This window comes from Chiloscyllium plagiosum, chromosome 11, assembly GCF_004010195.1.
Source record: "Chiloscyllium plagiosum isolate BGI_BamShark_2017 chromosome 11, ASM401019v2, whole genome shotgun sequence".
NCBI lineage: Eukaryota > Metazoa > Chordata > Chondrichthyes > Orectolobiformes > Hemiscylliidae > Chiloscyllium > Chiloscyllium plagiosum.
The window spans coordinates 54302076-54324182 of NC_057720.1; the positions used below are offsets into that span (position 1 = coordinate 54302076).

At 40.7% G+C, this 22107-nt stretch overlaps 1 protein-coding gene across 23 annotated transcripts in view; it reads right to left on the bottom strand.

Annotated features, from left to right (window-relative positions):
• lrrc7 (leucine rich repeat containing 7) overlaps positions 1 to 22107 on the bottom strand; it is a 607301-nt gene that overhangs the window by 302253 nt on the left and 282941 nt on the right. For all 23 annotated transcript variants that reach the window (XM_043699350.1, XM_043699364.1, XM_043699344.1 and 20 more), the window contains one exon: positions 20804 to 20893. In XM_043699350.1, coding sequence (XP_043555285.1) covers positions 20804 to 20893 — 90 coding nt within the window. The remainder of the gene's footprint in view (positions 1 to 20803; positions 20894 to 22107) is intronic.

A 22107-nucleotide genomic window follows, 5' to 3' on the forward strand; every position in this document is an offset into this window, starting at 1 on the left:
GCTTGAAAAATAAATCAGTAATGTTGACTTGTCACAAGCTTAAAAGCATTATGATTGTTCACTAGTCCTCTGATGATTCCTGAAGAAGGGCTTATGCCCGAATCGTCGATTCTCCTGCTCCTTGGATGCTGCCTGACCTGCTGCGCTTTTCCAGCAACACATTTTTCAGCTCTGATCTCCAGCATTTGCAGTCCTCACTTTCTCCTCCCTAATGATTGCACACTCCAGGAAATGCTTAAATAAAATTCCTTAAAGTTGATAAAGTTGCTAGTTAATATGGTGGGCATTGAATTATCATAAATGCCCTATATCTATGGGAAGAAACCACAGAGGCAAACTCATATGTCTGTTCTTCTAATTACTGCATCAGGAATTCCTGATGAAGGGCTTATGCCTGAAACGTTGATTCCCCTGCCCCTTGGATGCTGCCTGACCTGCTGTGCTTTTCCTGCACCACACTCTTGACTCTGTTCTCTAGCATCAGCAGTCTTCACTTTCTCCTAAAGTCTATAGAAACAATAGTCTAAAAATAAGCAAGGAAACAGGGTAGCACGGTGACTCAGGAGTTAGCACTGCTGCCTCACAGTGCCAAGGACCTGGGCTTGATTCCAGCCTCGGGTGACTGTGTGAAGTTTCCATTCTCCTCATGTCTGTGTGGGTTTCCTCTCACAATCCAAACATGTGCAGGTTAGGTGAATTGGCCATGCTAAATTGCCCATAGTGTTCAGGGATGTGTAGATTAGGTGCATTAGTCAGGGGAAATGTAGAGTGATAGGGTAGGGGAATTGGTCTGGGTGAGTTACCCTTTGGAGGGTTGGTGTGGACTTTTTGGACTGAAGGAAAGTTTCCACACTGTAGGGAATTTGTGAAGCAAAATCTCTATCTTTGGAACATAGAACATAGATAGAACATAGAACAATACAGCACAGAACAGGCCCTTCGGCCCACGATGTTGTGCCGAACATTTGTCCTAGCTTAAGCACCCATCCATGTACCTATCCAATTGCCGCTTAAAGGTCACCAAAGATTCTGACTCTACCACTCCCACAGGCAGCGCATTCCATGCCCCCACCACTCTCTGGGTAAAGAACTCTCTGGAACCTCTCATATGGGTAGCTCCTCTTCAGACCTTGAAACTTGAGGTTTTCTTCTCTCCAGTTTTCCACTGTTCTCCTAACTGTTGTTCTGCACCACTACCATAAGCCTGGAGATCCCACAGTATTCTGCCAAGGATAGTAATTGTCTAAAGCATCCATGACCTCAAACCTGGTGCTGTTATTTCAAAACCTGAAAACTTCTTAAAAACTTCTATGCTGACCAGAACTCGGAAATATTTAGCACAGGGAACTCACAAGGCAGCTGTAAGCACATCCAGATATCAATAAAAGCTCAGAGTAATGCACATTTAATTTTATCTAATTTTGATGGTGAGCTTGTCAACCTCCTGGGAAACCCATGCAGGTGGCATTCAATTCAAATGCCTGTTTAATTGAATTAAACCTTGCCTCAATCATATACTGATGATATTAACAGCTGTGCTAATTACCAACACACCTGGTCTCCTAGAGGGAAAGACCAGCAAAAAGTGCAGTCTGCCTTGGAAATAAGGTTACCAGTTGGACTGGATCTCCATTTTTAAGTACACAAGAAATGTCAGACCAGTAAGTGCCATTCACATGTTTTACTGGTCTTTACTTCTGGCCAATGGCAATGCATCCACCAAGTAGGTTACTAGCACACCCACGTGTTCCATAGTAATCACAGCTGCAGTAAACGTCTGCAGCTCCAGGATCTTCAATTCACAGTTCATGGGTTTGACTACTACCATACAGAGGTGGGGAATATTACATGAACACTTTGTTCTTGGAGGCAGTTACATGCCTTACACTATGATCTCTGGATTTGGTCCATGGTCAGAGATAAGTGCGTGTGACGATGGGTGAGGCAGATATAGAGACTACGAAAGTGGAAGTGCAATTATCCAACTGGTTTAACTTGTATGTCAGTCAGCAGCTGAGCCAGGACACCTAGGTTCCACTCCCATCTACTGCAGAGATGCATCATAACATCTCCAAACAAAAACAGAAATTGCTGGTAAGGCTTAGTAGGTCTAGCAGCATCTTCAGACAGGTATCAAAGTTAATGTTTTGAGTTCAGTGACCCTTCCTCCGAACTGATGGTAGAGCCATAGAGTCATAGAGGTGTAGAGCATGGAAACAGACCCTTCAGTCCAACCCATCCATGCCAACCAGATATCTCAATCTAATCTAGTCCCACCTGCCAGCAGCTGGCCCATATTCCTCCAAACCCTTCCTATTCATATATCCATCCAAATGCCTCTTAAATGTTGGAATTGTACCAGCCTCCATCACTTCCTCTGCCAGCTCATTCCATACACGTACCACACTCTGTGTGAAAACGTTGCCCCTTAGGTCTCTTTTATATCTTTCCCCTCTCACCCTAAATCCCACTTTCAAGGAGCTATGAACCTGCACTCCAAGGTGTCTTTGTTCAGCAACACTCCTGAGGACCTACCATTAAATGTATACATCCTGCTAAGATTTGCTTTCCCAAAATGCAGCACCTCGCATTTATCGGAATTAAACTCCATCTGCCACTTCTCAGCCCATTGGCCCATCTGATCAAGAACCCATTGTAATCTGAGGTAACCTTCTTCGCTGTCCACTACACCTCTAATTTTGGTGTAATCTGCAAACTTACTAACTGTACCTCTTATGCTCACATCCAAATCATTTATATAAATGATGAAAAGTAGTGGACTCAGCATCGATCATTGTGGCACTCCACTGGTCACAGGCCTCCAGTCTGAAAAACAACCGTCCACCACTACCCTCTGTCTTCTACCTTTGAGCCCATTCTGTATCCAAGTGTCTAGTTCACCCTGTATTCCGTGAGATCTAGCCGTGCTAATCAGTCTCCCATGGGGAACCTTGTCGAACACCTTACTGAAGTCCAAATAGATCACATCTACTGCTCTGCCCTCATCAATCTTTTTTGTTGCTTCTTCAAAAAACTCAATCAAGTTTGTGAGACATGATTTCCCACATACAAAGCCATGTTGACTACCTCGAATCAGTCCTTGCCTTTCCAAATACATGTACATCCTGTCCCTCAGGATTCCCTCCAACAACTTGCCCACCATTGAGGTCAGGCTCACCGGTCTAGAGTTCCCTTGTTGTCCTTACCAACCTTCTTAAACAATGACGCCACGTTAGCCAACCTCCAGTCTTCCGGCACCTCACGTGTGACTATCAATAATACAAATATCTCAGCAAAAGGCCCAGCAATCACTTCTCTAGCTTCTTACAGAGTTCTAGGATACATCTGATCAGGTCCTGGGGATTTATCCACCTTTACCCGTTTCAAGACACCCAGCACTTCCTCCTCTGTAATATGGACATTTTGCAAGATGTCACCATCTATTTCCTTACAGTCTATATCTTCCATGTCCTTTTCCACAGTAAATGCTGATGCAAAATACTCATTTAGATTAGATTAGATTAGATTACTTTACAGTGTGGAAACAGGCCCTTCGGCCCAACAAGTCCACACCGACCCGCCGAAGCGCAAACCACCCATACCCCTACATTTACCCCTTACCTAACACTACGGACAATTTAGCATGGCCAATTCACCTTAGTATCTCCCCAATTTTCTGCGGCTCCACACAAAGGCCACCTTGCTGATCTTTGAGAGGCCCTATTCCCTCCCTAGTTACTCTTTTGTCCTGAATGTATTTGTAAAAACCCATTGGATTCCCCTTAATTCTATTTGCCAAAGCTATCTCATGTCCCCGTTTTGCCCTCCTGCGTTCCCTCTGAAGTATACTCCTACTTCCTTTATACTCTTCGAAGGATTCACTCGATCTATCCTGTCTATTCCTGACATATGCTTCCTTCTTTTTCTTAACCAAACACTCAATTTCTTTAGTTATCCAGCATTCCCTATACCTATCAGCCTTTCCTTTCACCCTAACAGGAATATACTTTCTCTGGATTTGCGTTATCTCATTTCTGAAGGCTTCCCATTTTCCAGCCATTTCTTTACCTGTGAACATCTGCCCCCAATCAGCTTTCGAAAGTTCTTACCTAATACTGTCAAAATTGGCCTTTCTCCAAGTTAGAACTTCAACTCTTAGATCTGGTCTATCCTTTTCCATCACTATTTTAAAACGAATAGAATTATGGTCGCTGGCCCCAAAGTGCTGCCCCACTGACACCTCAGTCACCAGCCTTGCCTTATTTCCCAACAGTAGGTCAAGTTTTGCTCCTTCTCTCGAAGGAACATCCACATACTGAATCAGAAAAAGTTGTTTTTTATGCAGAGTGTGCATGTGTGCATGCATGCGTGCGTGAGTCGGGGTATGCAGGGGAAGTGGTTTAAGGAGTCAACAATAGGTGGAGATAGAGCCCAAAGATGGAAGGACAATTGGACAAACAAAGGAGGGGATAACCTGGGAGAATGAATAGTTATTAGTGGATAATTAGTGATTAACAATGGGTAATGCATAATAGCAGACCATGTGATAATTGATACTTGGTGATTAGGGGCTGGGATAAGGACATGGGGAAAGGTACCTCAAATCCTAAAATTATTGAACAATATTGAGTCCAGAAGGCTGTAGAGTGGAAAATTAGATGTTGATCTTCAAGCTTTTGCTCAGTTTCCGTGGAATGCTGCAGCAAGCCTGAGACAGAGGTGTTGGCCAAGGCACGTGGTGATGTGTTGAAGTGGCAAGCAACTGGAACATCAGGGTCTTTTTTGCAGAGAGAGCACAGGTGTTCGGCAAAACAGTCACATAGTCTATGCATGTTTCCCCAATTCAGAGGAGAGACCACATTATGAGCAAAGAATGCAGTTGACTAGATTGAATAAAGTGCAGGTAAAGTGCTGCTTCACCTGGGATGTGTATGGGCCCTAGGATACTGAGGAGGGAGGAAGTGAATGAGCAAGTGTTACACCTGTAGTTGCAGGGAAGGTCCCATAGGGCTGTACATGTGGGTGTTGACAGTGGAGGAGGAGTGGATCAGTGTATCCCAGAGGGGATGGTCCTTGCAGAAAGCTGACAGGGGAGCAGAGGTGAATATGGCATCCCGCTGGAGGGTGGAAATGGTGACTAATGATCCTCTAGATACTGGTGAGTTGGGAGGGAAGAACAAGGGGATCTTATCACTGTTATGGAAAGGAAGTAAGGGGGAAAGGGCTGAAGTATGAGAACTGGGTCAGACCCGGCTGAGGCCATGTCAACTATGGTCCTGTGGAATCCTCGATTGAGGAAGAACATGGACATTTCGGAGGCACCCCTTGTTGAAGCTGGCATCATCAGAATAGTCATGGTTCGGAGATGCCGGTGTTGGACTGGGGTGTACAAAGTTAAAAATCACACAACACCAGGTTATAGTCCAACAGGTTTAATTGGAAGCACACTAGCTTTCGGAGCGACACTCCTGATGAAGTCAATCACCTGATGAAGGAGCGTCGTTCCGAAAGCTGGCGTGCTTCCAATTAAACCTGTTGGACTATAACCTGGTGTTGTGTGATTTTTAACTTCATCAGAATAGATGTGATAGAAACAGAGGAACTGGGAGAATGGAGTCTTTACAGGAAGTAGTGACCCCTGAACAGGCTGATTAAGAAGAAATGTCAAGCACAGGATCATGGAAGCTGTAACAGCTAGTAGGTGCGCTCTAAGGTGAAGGGCAGCTGTGCCAGAAGTACAAAGTGCAGAAAAACCTATGTGAGAGACAAATAGTCACATGTATGCAGAGTTATGGAGAAATTCTGAGTCAGGAATCAGCCAAGATGCAATTGAAAGTTGGAACTCCAGCAGTAGGTTTCAAGATAAGAAGGGAAAGATTTAAAAGGGACCTAAGGGGTAACTTTTTCATCGCAGAGAGTGGTGTGTGAATGGAATGAGTTGCCAGATGTGGTGGAGGCTGGTACAATTACAACATTTAAAAGACATCTGGATGGGTTCATGAATAGAAAAGGTTTAAAGGGATATGGGCCAAATGAGAGCAAATGGGATGAGAGATATTGTATCATGATTCTCTTTACTAACTTACTCACAAGCACAAGTTTACAACACCACATTTCTATTCATTCACAAAACAGTGTTTTGTAGTATATTTTACTCTTATAACATAAACTAAATTAAACATCCCTTTCTAGGCTGTCAACCCATTACTGTTTCTTTACACCTTTCAATTCTTAAATTGGCCCCATGCTGAAAGCTGTTTCTGTATCAAAGACTACCCTTGAATAACTGTAACCTACTCAGAGCAATGCCATCCCCATCATAGTGTCTTCATAACTACTCAAAACCATGGAATGATTATAATATTAATTAGTCCTTAGTAATCATCTCTTAGGGCCCAAATACACTGCAGGACATCAAACAGCTTCCTCCACCAGCAGTCTGCTGATTTTTATATTTTTGAAATTTCCTTCTACACTACCTATTTCTATAACACTGTACTACATATTTCTAACTTTTGTTTAGGTCTACCGTCTTGTATTAATAAGCAGATAATTTTTAAAATACCCATTAAATAGGGCTGGTACACCGTTGAAGAAACTTCCTATCAAAAAAACAGCATTTCTATGAAACTACATGCATGAATGAATGCATCAGAACTGTCAAAACCAGGCAATAGTAAACAAAATCTTATGGCCCAGCTGCAAGAGATCAGTTTAATATCCTCTATAACTTTTATTTAGTACACATGTAATTTCTCACTTATTTAGGTCATAAAAGTCTGGTATTTCTACTAACATTACTAACTTCAAAATCAAAAAAGACAACACTTCTTAATTATACAAGCTCAAACCAGACAGATATTCTAATCCCATCAGGAGTAACAGCCAGCATTTAGCAAATGCTTAAGTTATCTCCTGCTTCCCCAGGATAGGTGTCACACAAACTTGTGTACAATAGATACAACTATGTGACACCATAATGCTAAAATATTAATATATATATATATAAACTGTATAAAAGAGGCTACTGTTAAACTGTACTTTGGATTCCACTGCCACCTCGAACTGTGCCACTGTGGATGCTCAATAAAGAGACTATTTCCAATCCTCACCAATCTCAGTCGTTATTGAACACAGTCCCACAGATCTAGATTAATGTAGAATACCTGGTTGACACTGATGAGTTGAATGGAAGGGTCTGTTTCTGTGCTGTACATGTCTATGACTCTAAGTTAATATCCCCGCCCCCACCCCGGAAAGAAGTTGTAAGCCTATCAGAATGGCGCAATTCCAAGGCCAGAAAGCTAGAAAAATAAAAGGGAATACTGACCAATAAAATGAGCATTGCCACAGTTGGAATGGGCAAAATTGAAAATGAGACCATAATTTTGTATCAAAGTCAGAATATCGGAAGGACATTTTAAATGTCCTAAATCCACTACAGAAGATTAAGATCAGAGAAGCATTTCAAGGGCAAGAGAAATTTATCAAAGAATTGAAATATTTTAGTTGCAAGAAGATTTTGTAAGAGAAAAAAGTGTGAATCATTTTGTTATGATAAACTTCAGAACTTTAATAACTTCATAGATTGAAAGAGTCAGCAATAGCTCTCTGAAATAAGCAGTTTCTGGAAATGAAAGGGACAAGAAGAAGCTGTCATAGAGGAATGAAAAGTAAGATGTGAATTAACCACCCCTGGGAAGAAGCAACAAACAAGCTGTTTTGTGGGAGACAGGAGATAACACTATTTGATAATTTGCTGCCTCGTGACAAATAGGCAATTAAGACTGCCTGCAGAAGTAATGTTTTGAGGTAAAAGGGGTAATTGCAGGACAGGCTGTTTTAAACAGACAGCTAACATAAAATGGAACAAGGAACAGGGGAGCTACTTCTCATACGGCAAGCTGCAGACTGGAGGTCTCCAGAAGTGTAATCAAATGTCAGGGATGAAGGAATCGCCTGAATTATCAAATAATGTTACACCACAAACTCGAAAGAGAGAAAATTGTAGAAGAATCCAACACTAGAACAGTTCAGTGGCAGAACTTAAAAGAACAACACCACCCCTGGACACTTCCAGAGACAGATGCTGTTGGTGGAATCATGGTCAATTTCCATCATTAGTTGGCTAATAGTCAAGTTCAGTTGAGACTTGGCTTGCTTACTTGAAGGGCCTTATTTTGGTTGCGACATGCAATAAAGTTTAAATCATTGCTTCAGTCTAGAAACCCTGCACTTCATAGTCTGAGATTTCTGAATAAGTAGCTGAATTAAGAAAGGTAATTGATGGTGATTTACCCACAACAATCCCCTACCAAAAAAGAAATAAGGCACAAACCCTCAATTTTGTTCAAAATGCTGGGAAACTTTGCAAGCGTAAGAAAAAAAAGTGGAAATCTTCCATTTTAGTGCCCACAACTGGACAGATTATACTACTACTTTCAGAAAAAACAACTCAACGGTTTACTGATTTCAACATGTTTAAAAAGAATTGTAGAAGTTTTAATAAAAGAATGTTGCTATAATATAGAATTTTAAAACCTTTTAATGATGTTAAAATGTCAAGGATCAGGAATATGTGTTTCAGAGCTGAAAGCAGTGAATTACTTCAGAATGACCAGAAAACATAATTTAAGCTTTTGAGAAGAATTTGATGTATTTCAACAGTAATACTGAGCTAACAAAGACTGGTAAATAAAGAAATTGCCAAATAAAGAAGCAAGTTGTACATTAATTTAAAATAAAATTTACAATCCTGAATAAAGCTGAAAAATGTGTTGCTGGAAAAGCGCAGCAGGTCAGGCAGCATCCAAGGAGCAGGAGAATCGACGTTTTGGGCATAAGCCCTTCTTCAGAAGCATAAGCACTCTTCAATCTCCAGCATCAGCAGTCCTCATTTTACTCAATCCTGAGTAAAGGACAAGTTTCCACAACAGATATAAACAATACTGAAACTATATATACTTGCAATAACTTTAAAGTTATATTTAAAGCAATACATTGAGAAGCATTGTAGGTAAAAAGGCACAAAGGACGTCCATCAGAGAAGGAACAGTGGAAAGCAATAGCAGCTTATAGGTCTTTCTAGTACGGCAAAACACAAAGAGCAGGATGAATTCCTCTTGGTAGAGTTAAAAGATAGTTGGCAATTGTTTAGATGTTTTGGAATCACTACAGCTATGATACAAATACCATAGTAATAATATCATGGTTAATGGCATGGAGATTGATTGGAAATAAGGATCTCCAGGGTAGATTATTTGATTTTGTGCGATGCCCAAGACAAAATCTTCTTCAAACATCTCAACTTCAACTTAATCTGCTGGGATTAATGAACACATAAATAAGAGAGTGGATGATGGCTACTCTTCATTACAAGCAGACAGATTAACAATACTCTGTGTGTTGTTCCTGATTATTAGTTTTCTTTCTAAAGTACAGGCACATCTGCAGTTTTGACAATTTCTTGTTAAATAGGCAATAAGGTAGAGGTGATTCATGGTGAGGTAATTGCTAATGTTATACAGGCTCCAGAACAAGAGAGGCTGACAATATCCCTCAGAGTATGCGATGATCTAGAACAAGACACTAGCAGGAAGACATAGGATCAAAGTTGAAGAACCATTGTTCAAGAACAAAACATAGAAAATTTGATTATTCAATCAAGCATTGAAATACTATACTTGTGAAAGGATTTATTGGCCCTCCAAGATTAATTTCTAAACCTAAGTAGTTTCAACCTGCATAAAATAACTTGTACTGGCACCTGAGAATGATTTCACATCATCAACAGGGAAGAAAACACAGATTTAACCGAGCTTCAAGAAATGTTTTTGATCAATCGTGCCAGTGAAGAATCCTCAGAGAATAACAACCAGCAAGTCTTGGGACAATAACCAAATACTGCTATTAAAATTAAGCAATATAGTCCAATGGAGATCTGTGGTGAACATTTAATTAACAGACCAACATGATGACAATGTAGAACAGCCAATACCACTGCTGACGTTGGTACCAGTCAAAAGAACATAAACATGATGGAATTGCTAGAAAAACTCAGCAGTTCTGGCAGCATCTGTGGACAGAAAGCAGAATTAGCATTTCAGGTCCAGTGACCCTTCTTCAGAATGTAATATAAAATAATGGACATGAAGGAATTAATTTCAGCTGCATCAAAAATCCACCCATTCTGATCGGTTACACAGCTCAGATGACCAATGCTACATCCTTTGTCTCTTGCCAAGTATTGTGCTCTCTTCTTTAAGGAGTGCTCCTATTGACTTGTGTTATAAGGATACTAACAGTTGAGGGTCACTGAGACATGGTTACAAGAGGGTTAACAGATTGATCGTGTATGAATATTGGCTTCAGATGCAAATGAGAGGTAACTGTACAGAGAGTAATGAATGGAGCTGTACGGTGTGTAGACATAAAGAGTGTTGTACAGGAGAAGGGTGTCCAAGTTAGAGTGAGGGAATTGGCACATGAATGTGTTTATTATTCACCAGCAACAAATTTCTGTAGTCCTAGAGTTCTACCTTGCATTTTCTCCAGGTTGAAGAAAACACAATTTAGCTGCTCTCTTCCTCAGCCAACTCCATCTATACCAGCTAATTGGAAAGACTTGCCTCTTTCTCCTCCTCCCAAGGAAGAGTTCTGTTCTCTGCAACTCCTCAGCTTGCCCAACAGCTAAGAGTTGAAGATTATTATGGTCAGATTTTCAAGGTTTTCTCATCATTCATATCATTGTTGCAGTCTCAAAAATCTAAATGTTGCTGAAACATGCAAAAGTCCTCTTAAACAGAAATCCTTTGCCAAAATCCTGCTACCCATCCCAATCTAATTAATGAAGAAGCTTGCAGACAGATTCTTAATTACATAGTATTGGTAAGGAGGTCAGAAGGCCTACCTAATCAATCAGAAGTCAGGTTCAGGATTTGGGGGCAAAACAAAACGATCATTTTGGAAGTGATTAAAGTGGGAAAATTCTGTTAACTGTTTCTCCATCCACTGATGCTGCCAGATTTATTGAGTATTTGCAGTTTCCTATTTTTATTTCTTGCATGATGCCATGCATTGATGTGCTAAGAATGTACTCTTTATGATCTCAGGTATTTTTACTTGTTTCCCTAGACTGCTTTGCAATTAGATTGGAGAGTATATTTTAAATGAAATTTACCTCCATTAAAATTAAGAGAACTGTGATTGCAAGTGGATTCCTCTCAAGATTTGTGATTTATCATGTGTGTAATATAAAAATGAATGAAGAATAAATTAAACTAATTAATTTTATTTCCTGTGGATTAATGTGGGATCATGCCTCTTCAAGCTGTATATGTGGTAAAAACAATGATTGCAGATGCTGGAAACCAGATTCTGGATCAGTGATGCTGGAAGAGCACAGCAGTTCAGGCAGCATCCAAGGAGCAGCGAAATCGACGTTTCGGGCAAAAGCCCTTCATCAGGAATAAAGGCAGTGAGCCTGAAGGGTGGAGAGATAAACTGCCTATATTCCTGATGAAGGGCTTTTGCCCGAAACGTCAATTTCGCTGCTCCTTGGATGCTGCCTGAACTGCTGTGCTCTTCCAGCACCACTAATCCAGAAGCTGTATATGTGGTTGAGCTATTGAATGTTAGATAGTATTTTTGGGAGTTCCAAATAAATCCAATTATATGGTGGCTTTCACCTACAAGATGTGACTCACACTGTTGGGTTATCAAGGTTCATCATTTGGCAGAAGATTCACTGCTTGACTAATCCCTGTATGTAGGTGTATATTAAAATTTGCCCGGTATTTTAATGTTTTCTATGGTGAAACATGTCTTCAGAATATTCAACATGGGGTGATAACAATAGCCGATTCTTTCTACCCCAATGACCTAGCGGACAGCAGAAACTGCTGAACCGTATCACAATAATGAATGGTGCTCTTTTGACTTTTTTCACAATAATTCTACTATCAAACAACACCAGATTTAAGTCTAGTGTCTACTTTAAAGTATAGGATAGTTTTGCATGATTTCTGTCCAACTTGCCTAGCTTGGATTTTCCTGATCAGGCCCGAGTTATAAGTTTTCACTTGATCCTTGTTACAGCTTGATAATCATTCATGATGGGACTTAATAATCTTTCTAATCATTCAAATGATCAGAATAAGAAGAAAATCTTGCATTAATGCTGCTATTCATTTAAATAGAAAATTAATGAAAAGGCCACACATACTCTAAATGGAGGCCTTTTAGAAATCTTTCTAGTTTTTTTGATCAATGTCTTCTCCATTCGGACTATGAAGTATTTGAAAACAGAAGCAAGACTTTGAGGGATGCAGAGTAGTCCTGATGAACTAAGATGATCATTTTGCTCCAGTTGGCACGTGCACATGTTCATATGCGGAGAGGTTACCTCAGTTTGACAAGCATAGTACCATGGAAGGTTCCTTTCCCAAGGATTGAATGGGGGGAGGGGGAGCAAGAAAGTAGCAGCATAGTGGTAATGTCATTGTTGAAGAATCGAAAGGCCTAGCTATGTGAGTGTAATACCAACCATGGCCGATGACAAAATTTGAATTTAATCAATAAATCTGGAATTAAAAGAACATCTAACAGCACTGTCAATTGATAAAAAACTGATCTGGTTCACTAATATCTTTTAGGTTGGGAAATTCTGATGTACTTAATTCTGGTGTCCACATGTAAGTCCAGACCCACAGCAATATGTTGGGCTCTTAAAGGGCTCTGAAATGGACCAACAAACCATCCAGTGCTGAGCGGAGGACCCATCTTGATCTCCTCAAAGACTCACAGCATCACAAAAATTAGTCTTCAGCCAATTCAATTTACTCCACGTAACATCAAGAAGCAGCAGAAAGGTACTGGATATTGCTTAAGACAATGGGCCCCTGAACATGAAAAATGTCTAGGTATGTATTGTCCAAAAAATGTGGAACAAATCCAACATGGCCTATTATTTTGAACTCAAGTTCAGTCTTGATTATCAATAAAGCGATGGATTTAAAGGAGGAAATGAATGGTGTAGAAGAGGGGTTAATGGGAAGGAATGTTAAAACACAGTCTGGTCACTGCCACCCCACATGCCCACACCAGCTATATTATGATATAGGCAGCACATTATCTTGATTTTAGTTACTCTTCAGTTATACAGGGCATACATGAGACAACATCTCAAATACTGTGTGCAGTTTTTGTCCCTGTATTTAGGGAAGGATGTAAATGCATTGGAGGTGATTCAGAGGAGGTTTACTACATTGATTCAGTAATGAGTGGGTTGTCTTATGAGGAACAGTTGGACAGACTGGGCTTGTTTCCACTGGAGTTGAGAAAAGTGCGGGTGACTGCTGCGTTTAGTATCTTGTCTGGTCTTAATAAGGTGAATGTGAAAAGGATATTTCATCTTGTGGGTCAGACCAGTACTGGAGGAACAATTTTACAATTAGTGGTTTGTCCTTTTAGGACAGAGACAAGGGACTTGTTTTTTAAAAAGGTTGTGCAACTTTGAAACTCTGTGCCTCAGAAAGATGATGGAGGTTGGATCATTGAATATTTTTAAATTGGTAGTAATTTAATTCCATTGCATAACAAAAATCTAAGCTTAAATCGAGGATTGATAGGAATGTGGAATTTGAAACACAAATAGATCAGCTTTGACCTTATTGAACAGTGGAGTCGACTCAAGGGGCTGAATTTACTCCTACTTCATCTTGTTATTAAGACAGCAGCTTCCAAGCTCCCTAACTTCTACCATCTAGCAGGACAAGGATAGCAGATGCATGGGAATCCCACCACCAGCAAGAACTCCTTCAAGTCGCTCACCATTTTAGCAATGTTGCTGGGTCAAAATCCTGAATTCTGGATTAGAGTGGTGCTGGAAAAGCACAGCAGGTCAGGCAGCATCTGAAGAGCAGGAAAATCGGCATTTCGAGCATAAGCCCTTCATCAGGAATGGAGCAAAATTCCTGAATTCCCTTCCTAACAACTTTGGAGGTTTCCTTACACTCTAAGGGCAGCAATGGTTCAGGAAGGAAACTTTTCACCATTTAATCAAGGGGCAGTTAGGGATGGGCAATAGCTGCTGGCCTAGTCAGTGACACACACATCCCATGAATGATTTAAGGAAAAACACTCCTCTTTCAAATGGCCACCATTATTGAGAGATGCAATATTTTATCCACTGTGCCAGCTTCATCATCTACAAACTATGGCAGAGAGTGGTTGATTGCAAAGATCACCGTAAGTCAACAGAAAAGTCCATGTACCGAGCAGATGTCAGCACAGTGGATCTGAACTGTGTATCCGCAACAGAAGAATATTCCTTCAATAGTCCCATCCTTTAAATTCAATGGTAAGATCATTAAATGAACACTAATGTTCTTCTTGAAGCCAGCTCTATATATGTTGAAACAAAACTACATAAATCAGCTTGAATGGACTGGACACTGTGTAGATGGCCAAAAGCATCACCCCCACTTCCCTCTCCCACCACCGCCCCCACTCCTGTTTTCTCAGTTATCAAAGCGTCAATGTCCCAGAGATGTGGATGAAAGCAGAATCACAGAACAGTTATACTATTGCATTACAGGAGGCCATTCAGCCCATCATGTCAGTGGCAACTCTCCGGCAACTCTCCAAAAGTTTGATTTATTTAGTGTCACTCACCCCCCCCTTCTCCCTGAAGCCTTGCATGTTCTCCCCTTTCAGAAAATAATCAATTTTCTTTTACATGCTTCAAATTAACCACAGTCTCAGACAGTGCATTCTAGATCACAACCTTTCCTTCAGTCAAGATTTGGAGTTGCCGGTGTCGGACTGGGGTGTACAAAGTTAAAAATCACACAACACCAGGTTATAGTCCAACAGGTTTAATTGGAAGCCGTAGCTTTCGAATTGCTGCTTCTTCATCAGGTGGTTGTGGAGCAGAATCATATGACACAGAATTTATAGCAACAGGATTGCAGTGTCATTGGAATGTAATATTAAACAAATTCCGCTTGAGTCTTTCATTTTTAGAGTAATCGTATTAGTTTTGGTTCCTTCGTATGTAAATCCCAGAACTTTTTTTAAAGTTACATCCTCAAGATAGCTTTAACAATAGGTGCCATCTCAGCTCAGATAATGCATTGAAGATGTGAAGTTAAAGGTCGAGGATGGGCACCTTAACACCTCACTCTAACGCAAACCCACCGATAACCTCACAATGATACACCTCTCTAGCTTCCACCCTAAACACATTAAAACAGCCATCCCCTACAGACAAACCCTATGCATACACAGGATCTGTTCAGATGAGGAGGAACGTGACGGACACTTGGAAGTACTCAAGGATGCCCTCATAAGAACAGGGTACGATGCTCAACTCATCAACCTCCAATTCCAACATGCCACAGCGAGAAACCCTAATGACCTCCTCAGGAGACAGACATGAGCTGCAACCAATAGGGTTTAGAACATAGAACATAGAACATAGAACAATACAGCACAGAACAGGCCCTTCGGCCCACGATGTTGTGCCGAACATTTGTCCTAGCTTAAGCACCCATCCATATACCCATCCAATTGCCACTTAAAGTTCACCAATGATTCTGACTCTGCCACTCCCACAGGCAGCGCATTCCATGCCCCCACCACTCTCTGGGTAAAGAACCTACCCCTGACATCTCCCCTATACCTTCCACCCTTCACCTTAAATTTATGTCACATTGTAACACTCTGTTGTACCCGGGGAAAAAGTTGCTGATTGTCTACTCTATCTATTCCCCTGATCATCTTATACACCTCTATCAAGTCACCCCTCATCCTTCTCCGTTCCAATGAGAAAAGGCCTAGCACGCTCAACCTATCCTCGTACGACCTATTCTCCATTCCAGGCAACATCCTGGTAAATCTTCTCTGCACCCTCTCCAAAGCTTCCACATCTTTCCTAAAGTGAGGCGACCAGAACTGCACACAGTACTCCAAATGTGGCCTAACCAAAGTCCTGTACAGCTGTAACATCACTTCACGACTCTTGAATTCAATCCCTCTGCTAATGAACGATAATACTCCATAGGCCTTCTTACAAACTCTATCCACCTGAGTGGCAACCTTTCCAAAATGGACAACTTCACACTTGGCAGGGTTGAACTCCATCTGCCACTTCTCAGCCCAGCTCTGCATCATTTCTAAGTCAATTTGCAGCCGACAACAGCCCTCCTCACTATCCACAACTCCACCAATCTTCGTATCATCTGCAAATTTACTGACCCACCCTTCGACTCCCTCTTCCAAGTCATTAATAAAAATTACAAACAGCAGAGGACCCAGAACTGATCCCTGCGGAACTCCACTTGTAACTGGGCTCCAGGCTGAATATTTACCATCTACCACCACTCTCTGACTTCGACCGGTTAGCCAGTTTTCTGTCCAACTGGTAAATTTCCCACTATCCTATGCCTCCTGACTTTCCGCATAAGCCTACCATGGGGAACCTCATCAAATGCCTTACTAAAATCCATGTATACTACATCCACTGCTCTACCCTCATCCACATGCTTGGTCACCTCCTCAAAGAATTTGTCCAGTACTTCCCGGGAGCCGAAAAACTACGCCATGTTCTTCGCAGCCTGAAACACATTATCGATGAGGATGAGCACCTTACCAAGACCTTTCCCACACCTCCACTTCTTACCTTTGAACAACCACCAAACTTTAAACAGATCATTGTTCATAGCAAACTGCCTGGCTTTCAGGTAAACATCATACTATCCTGTCATGGCAGATGCTGCAAGACGTGTCAGATTGTTGACATGGACACCACCATTACACGTGGGGACATCACCCACCATGTACATGGTGAGTACTCATGTGACTTGGCCAACGTTGTCTACCTCATACGGTGCAGGCAAGGATGCCCTGAGGCATTGTACATTGGCGAGACTGAGCAGAGGTTGTGGCAACAGATGAATGGACGCCACACAACAATCACGGTGGCACAGTGGTTAGCACTGCTGCCTCACAGCGCCGGAGACCCGGGTTCAATTCCCGCCTCAGGCGACTGACTGTGTGGAGTTTGCACGTTCTCCCCATATCTGCGTGGGTTTCCTCCGGGTGCTCCGGTTTCCTCCCACAGTCTAAAGATGTGCAGTTCAGGTGAATTGGACATGCTAAATTGCCCGTAGTGTTAAGTAAGGGGTAAATGTAGGGGTATGGGTGGGTTGCGCTTCGGCGGGTCGGTGTGGACTTGTTGGGCCGAAGGGCCTGTTTCCACACTGTAATGTAATCTAATCAACAACCAGGAGTGCTCGTTCCCATTCGGGGAACACTTCTGCAGTTCGGGACATTCAGTCTCGGACCTTCAGGTAACCATTCTCCAAGGCGGACTTCGGGACAGGCAACAACACCAAGTGGCCAAGCAGAGGCTGATAGCTAAGTTCAGTACCCATGGGGATGGCCTCAACTGGGACCCTTGGTTCATGTGACACTACAGGTGACTCCACTACACACACACACACACACTGTCTCCCTGCACATACACACATAAAAGTATTGTCGGGCAAATTTTTATTTTCAGGATTACATTTTATTTTTTGCTCAAAAACTGCATAAATCCATGTAAAATTCTGTAAATCCCACTTTAGAAATAGAATCAGTCTGACCTAACATTGGGACGCAGACAGACTTTAGCTTCACATCTTCAATGCATTATCTGAGAGGAGATGGCACCTATTGTTAAAAGCTATCTCAAGAATGTAACTTTAAAAAAGTTCTGGGATTTATATATGAAGGAACCAAAACTAATATGAACACTGTAAAAGATGAAAAACTGAACTAAATTGGTTTAATATTACATTCTAATGACACTGCAATCCTGTTGCTATACATTTTGTATCTATGATTCTGCTGCACAACCACCCAATGAAGAAGCAACGCTTTGAAAGCTAGTGCCTTCAAATTAACCTGTTGGACTATGACCTAGTGTTGTGTGATTTTTAACTTTCCTTGTGTCCTTTGCTTCTTTTGCTAATAACCTTTTTAAACCAGCAGCCTCTTGTACTTAATCCTCCACCATTTTGTGCAGTTTCTTCCCATGTATCTCTGTCTAAACCCCTTATCGTTTTATAGAGTCATAGAGATGTACAGCATGGAAACAGACCCTTCGGTCCAACTCGTCCATGCCGACCAGATATCCCAACCCAATCTAGTCCCATCTGCCAGCATCTGACCCATATCCCTCCAAAGCCTTCCTATTCATATGCCCATCCAAATGCCTCTTAAATGTTGCAAATGTACCAACCTCCACCACTTCCTCTGGCAGCTCATTCCATACACGTACCACCCTCTGCGTGAAAAAGTTGCCCCTTAGGTCTCTTTCCCCTCTCACCTTAAACCTATGCCCTCTATGTCTGGACACTCCAACCCCAGGGAAAAGACTTTGTCTATTTACCCTATCCATGCTCCTCATAATTTTGTAGACCTCTATGAGGTCACCCCTCAGCCTCCAACGCCAAAGGGAAAACAGCCCCAGCCTGTTCAGCCTCTCCCTATAGCTCAAATCCTCCAACCCTGGCAACATCCTTGTAAATCTTTTCTGAACCCTTTCAAGTTTCACAACATCTTTCCGATAGGAAGGAGACCAGAATTGCACGCAATATTCCAACGGTGACCTAACCAATGTCCTGTACAGCTGCAACATGACCTCCCAATGCCTGTACTCAATACTCTGACCAATAAAAGTTTGATGACTTTGATCAAATATCCTGAGGAAAACAATCCCAACCTCTTCAGACTCTCAACATGACTGAATTTCCATGTGCCTAGAATCATTTTCATGCATTTTCTTTGACAATCACTTGAAAAACTTCATATCTTCCCTAAAGTGCAGCAAATTCTTAAATTAAGGCCGAACTAGAGTTCCACATGAGTTTAACATCATTCCCTTGCTGTATATCCTAAGTCTGTATTAAGAAATCTAAGATGCTCTGTCAGAATCCTGGAATTCCCTCCCTAAGGACATTGTGGGTCAACTACAGCACATGGATTGCAGCAGTTCAAGAAGGCAGCTCACCACCATCTTCAAGGGCAACGATGGACAGGCAATCAATACTGGTCAGCCAGCAATACAAACTCTTCATGGCTGAATTAAGAAAAAGTTATTTATTTACACAGGACAGGCAGTCTGCTAATTTCAGTACCTGACCACCTTGTATATCATGAGAATCAACTCAGGGATTGTTGGAACTCTAGTAGCTAGTCTTCCAGACTATTTTATGTACACCTGCTGCCCCCTGACCCCTCCACCCCCACCACCTCACCAAAACCTGCACATTACTAATGTGAAATCCAGCTCAAAGAGAAAACAGATTGAGTCAAAAAGGGGATCACAAAAATGTTTTGAGAGGAGAAAAAAAAAACGATACTGTTAGGTGAAGGTCAGTTTTTCAGCTTGGCAGCCAAGGAGACAGAAAAAAAGGATGTGTTGTATAAATGGACTCAAGAGGTCTTAAAGCTGGAACATTGTGTGAATTACTCAGAGATGCTAAAGAGCTGGGTGTTTTCATAGAAGTGGCCACAGTTGACTGGGGTGTTACTTCGTGGTCAAGTTAAAAAGAACTCTAAAGAGTTACATTATCAGGATTATTGTGGCTTCAGGGAGAAAGTCTTCATTAAAGTGTGTCTTGTGACACAAAGCATACCATGAAATTCAAAGGTGAAAGTTGTTGTCAGGTACACGTACCAGACTATCTACCGTTAATAAAGAATAGTGAACTATGTGTAGCAAGATAATGTTATATTTGTGCAAGTAACGATGCAAATGCTTGTATTTGCGTAAGATACATTTTTCTAGAACTCATTAAAGTAAAAATTATACCTTTGTTTGAAATATGATTTGCCAGTTAATTCATTATTAGTATTACTTTTTAATCTGTATTAAAGTAAATGCTATAAAAATGTAGAATCTTGTTGGAAATTTGTTTATTTGGAAGTCATTCAATAAATTTAGTTATTTTCTTTTATGTTTTCTCCATGGGGAGCGTAACAATGTCTCATGTTTCTATTTATAAAGTTAAAGGTTACCGTAAGCTTTTCTAATGGCCTTCACAATTTCCCACATATCTGCAAAGGCTTAGACTTGTATACCCTCCCAGGTTTTTCAGTTCCTGCCCCTGCTGATTGAAATCGAAAATTGTGGATCACAGCTACTTATTTTGAAAGGATGGAAAGGTTCAGAGTGGTCTCACAAAGTGACAGAAGAAACGCTGAATCCATTAAGCTAGAAATTTTTAAAAAGTTCTAAAAATTCTGTTCCCCTCTTCAGGGTTTCTTCAAGTTGCAGCTTCCAAAATAAAGATCCTCCACCATAAATCAATTAAACTAGCAACAAGTATACCTCTTAACTAGTTACTCTTGATGAATTATGAGCTGGTGTCATGAACTTGACATTTTAACACCAGTCATGCTGATTTTAATGTATTCAGCATCCCTTACGATCATTGGTAATGACACATTATTACTATTAACATTAAACTATGACAGTAACAGGAACACAGTACAAAAACATAAGTCCCAGTCCAAAATGCAGCTAAAAATGGCAATTTAGTTAAAATTGCAGTCTAAAAAATTGTTTTAAAAATATAAACTCTGGATTGTTACCTCTATTGGTATATATTTCGACTTGTATCTTGCAAATACATTCCTTAAGTAAAACTACATAAAATGTGCACTGAAGAATAATGAGAACATTCGTAGTTGTAAGTAAAACATAAACTGGCATCAATATTCTTATATTGAACGAATTAAAATAATTCATTACCTTCCAAAATTAGCTGGAAGAAATTCCAGAAATGCATCATTTAGGTAGAGTTGCATTAAGTTCAACAGCTGGGTGAATCCATCTGGAAGTCTGAAACAGTTGCAAAAAAAAAGAGATCTTTTACTTATTGTTGATAAAAAAACCTGAGATTTTAAAAATCCTATTATGATAAACTATTGTCCTTTACTGCCCTTAATGACATTGTATTAAATTAGGTAGCTTTGTGATCTTTATAGTGAATCTTTTGACTTCTGAAATCCAGAGTTTCCTTTTTTGTTCCCTATTGTTTGGTAGCATGGAATGAGGGTATTGCTGATATGACAACATATTTAGTTGAAAGAATATGCATATTCATTGTGCCTGTTTCAGCTCAACAAAAGAAGTGACAGCCATTTTTGTGGTTCATTTCAGATGACAATACCTTGGCTAGAGTCAACATACCTGCTTTAAATGTAATGTAAGACTGATAAATAACAATCAGTACAAAGAACAATACAGCACAGGAACAAGCCCTATTAGTCATCATCTAATTGGTGCATTTTCTATGTTGAAACTTTATTGCTGGAACAGCACAGCAGGTCAGGCTGATAAATAACAATCAGTACAAAGAACAATACAGCACAGGAACAAGCCCTATTAGTCATCATCTAATTGGTGCATTTTCTATGGCAATGCCTTTACCAATTAGAACTCACATGTCAACCCATCAGTAGTTCTCATACCGTATAAAACAGTTAATTTCCCTTTACATTGCCATTTGTGAGAATTGTCCAGATGAATGCAAGATAAAGCCTTCAGAAAATGCTTTCTCATCAATATTTTCCTATTATAAAATTGGTCAGCAGCCAATCTTGCAAACCAAGACAAAAACAGTTTACAACTCAAACAAATGAATGTATGTTCAATATTTCTGACATTTATGCTCTGAAAAGAATCGAATATGTCATTGTATTGAAGTAGGATCTAGGTTTTGTATTTTTCGATACATTTGTTGCTGTTGTGCAGAGGAAGGTTAATACTATATACTGAAGCACTTTCCATTTCCATTGCTTTTAATATCAATTCAACAACCACTTATGTGAAGATGCTGGTTTTGCACTGGGGTGGACAAAGTTAAAAATGACACAACACCAGGTTAAAGTCCAACAGGTTTATTTGAAAGTACAAACTTTCGGAGCGCTGCTCTTTTGTCCGGTAGCTAGTGGGGGAGGATCGTAGGCCACAGAATTTATGGAGGATCATCAAACACAGTATTTATCACAAAAGACAAAGGAGTACCGCTCCAAAAGCTTGTACTTTCAAAT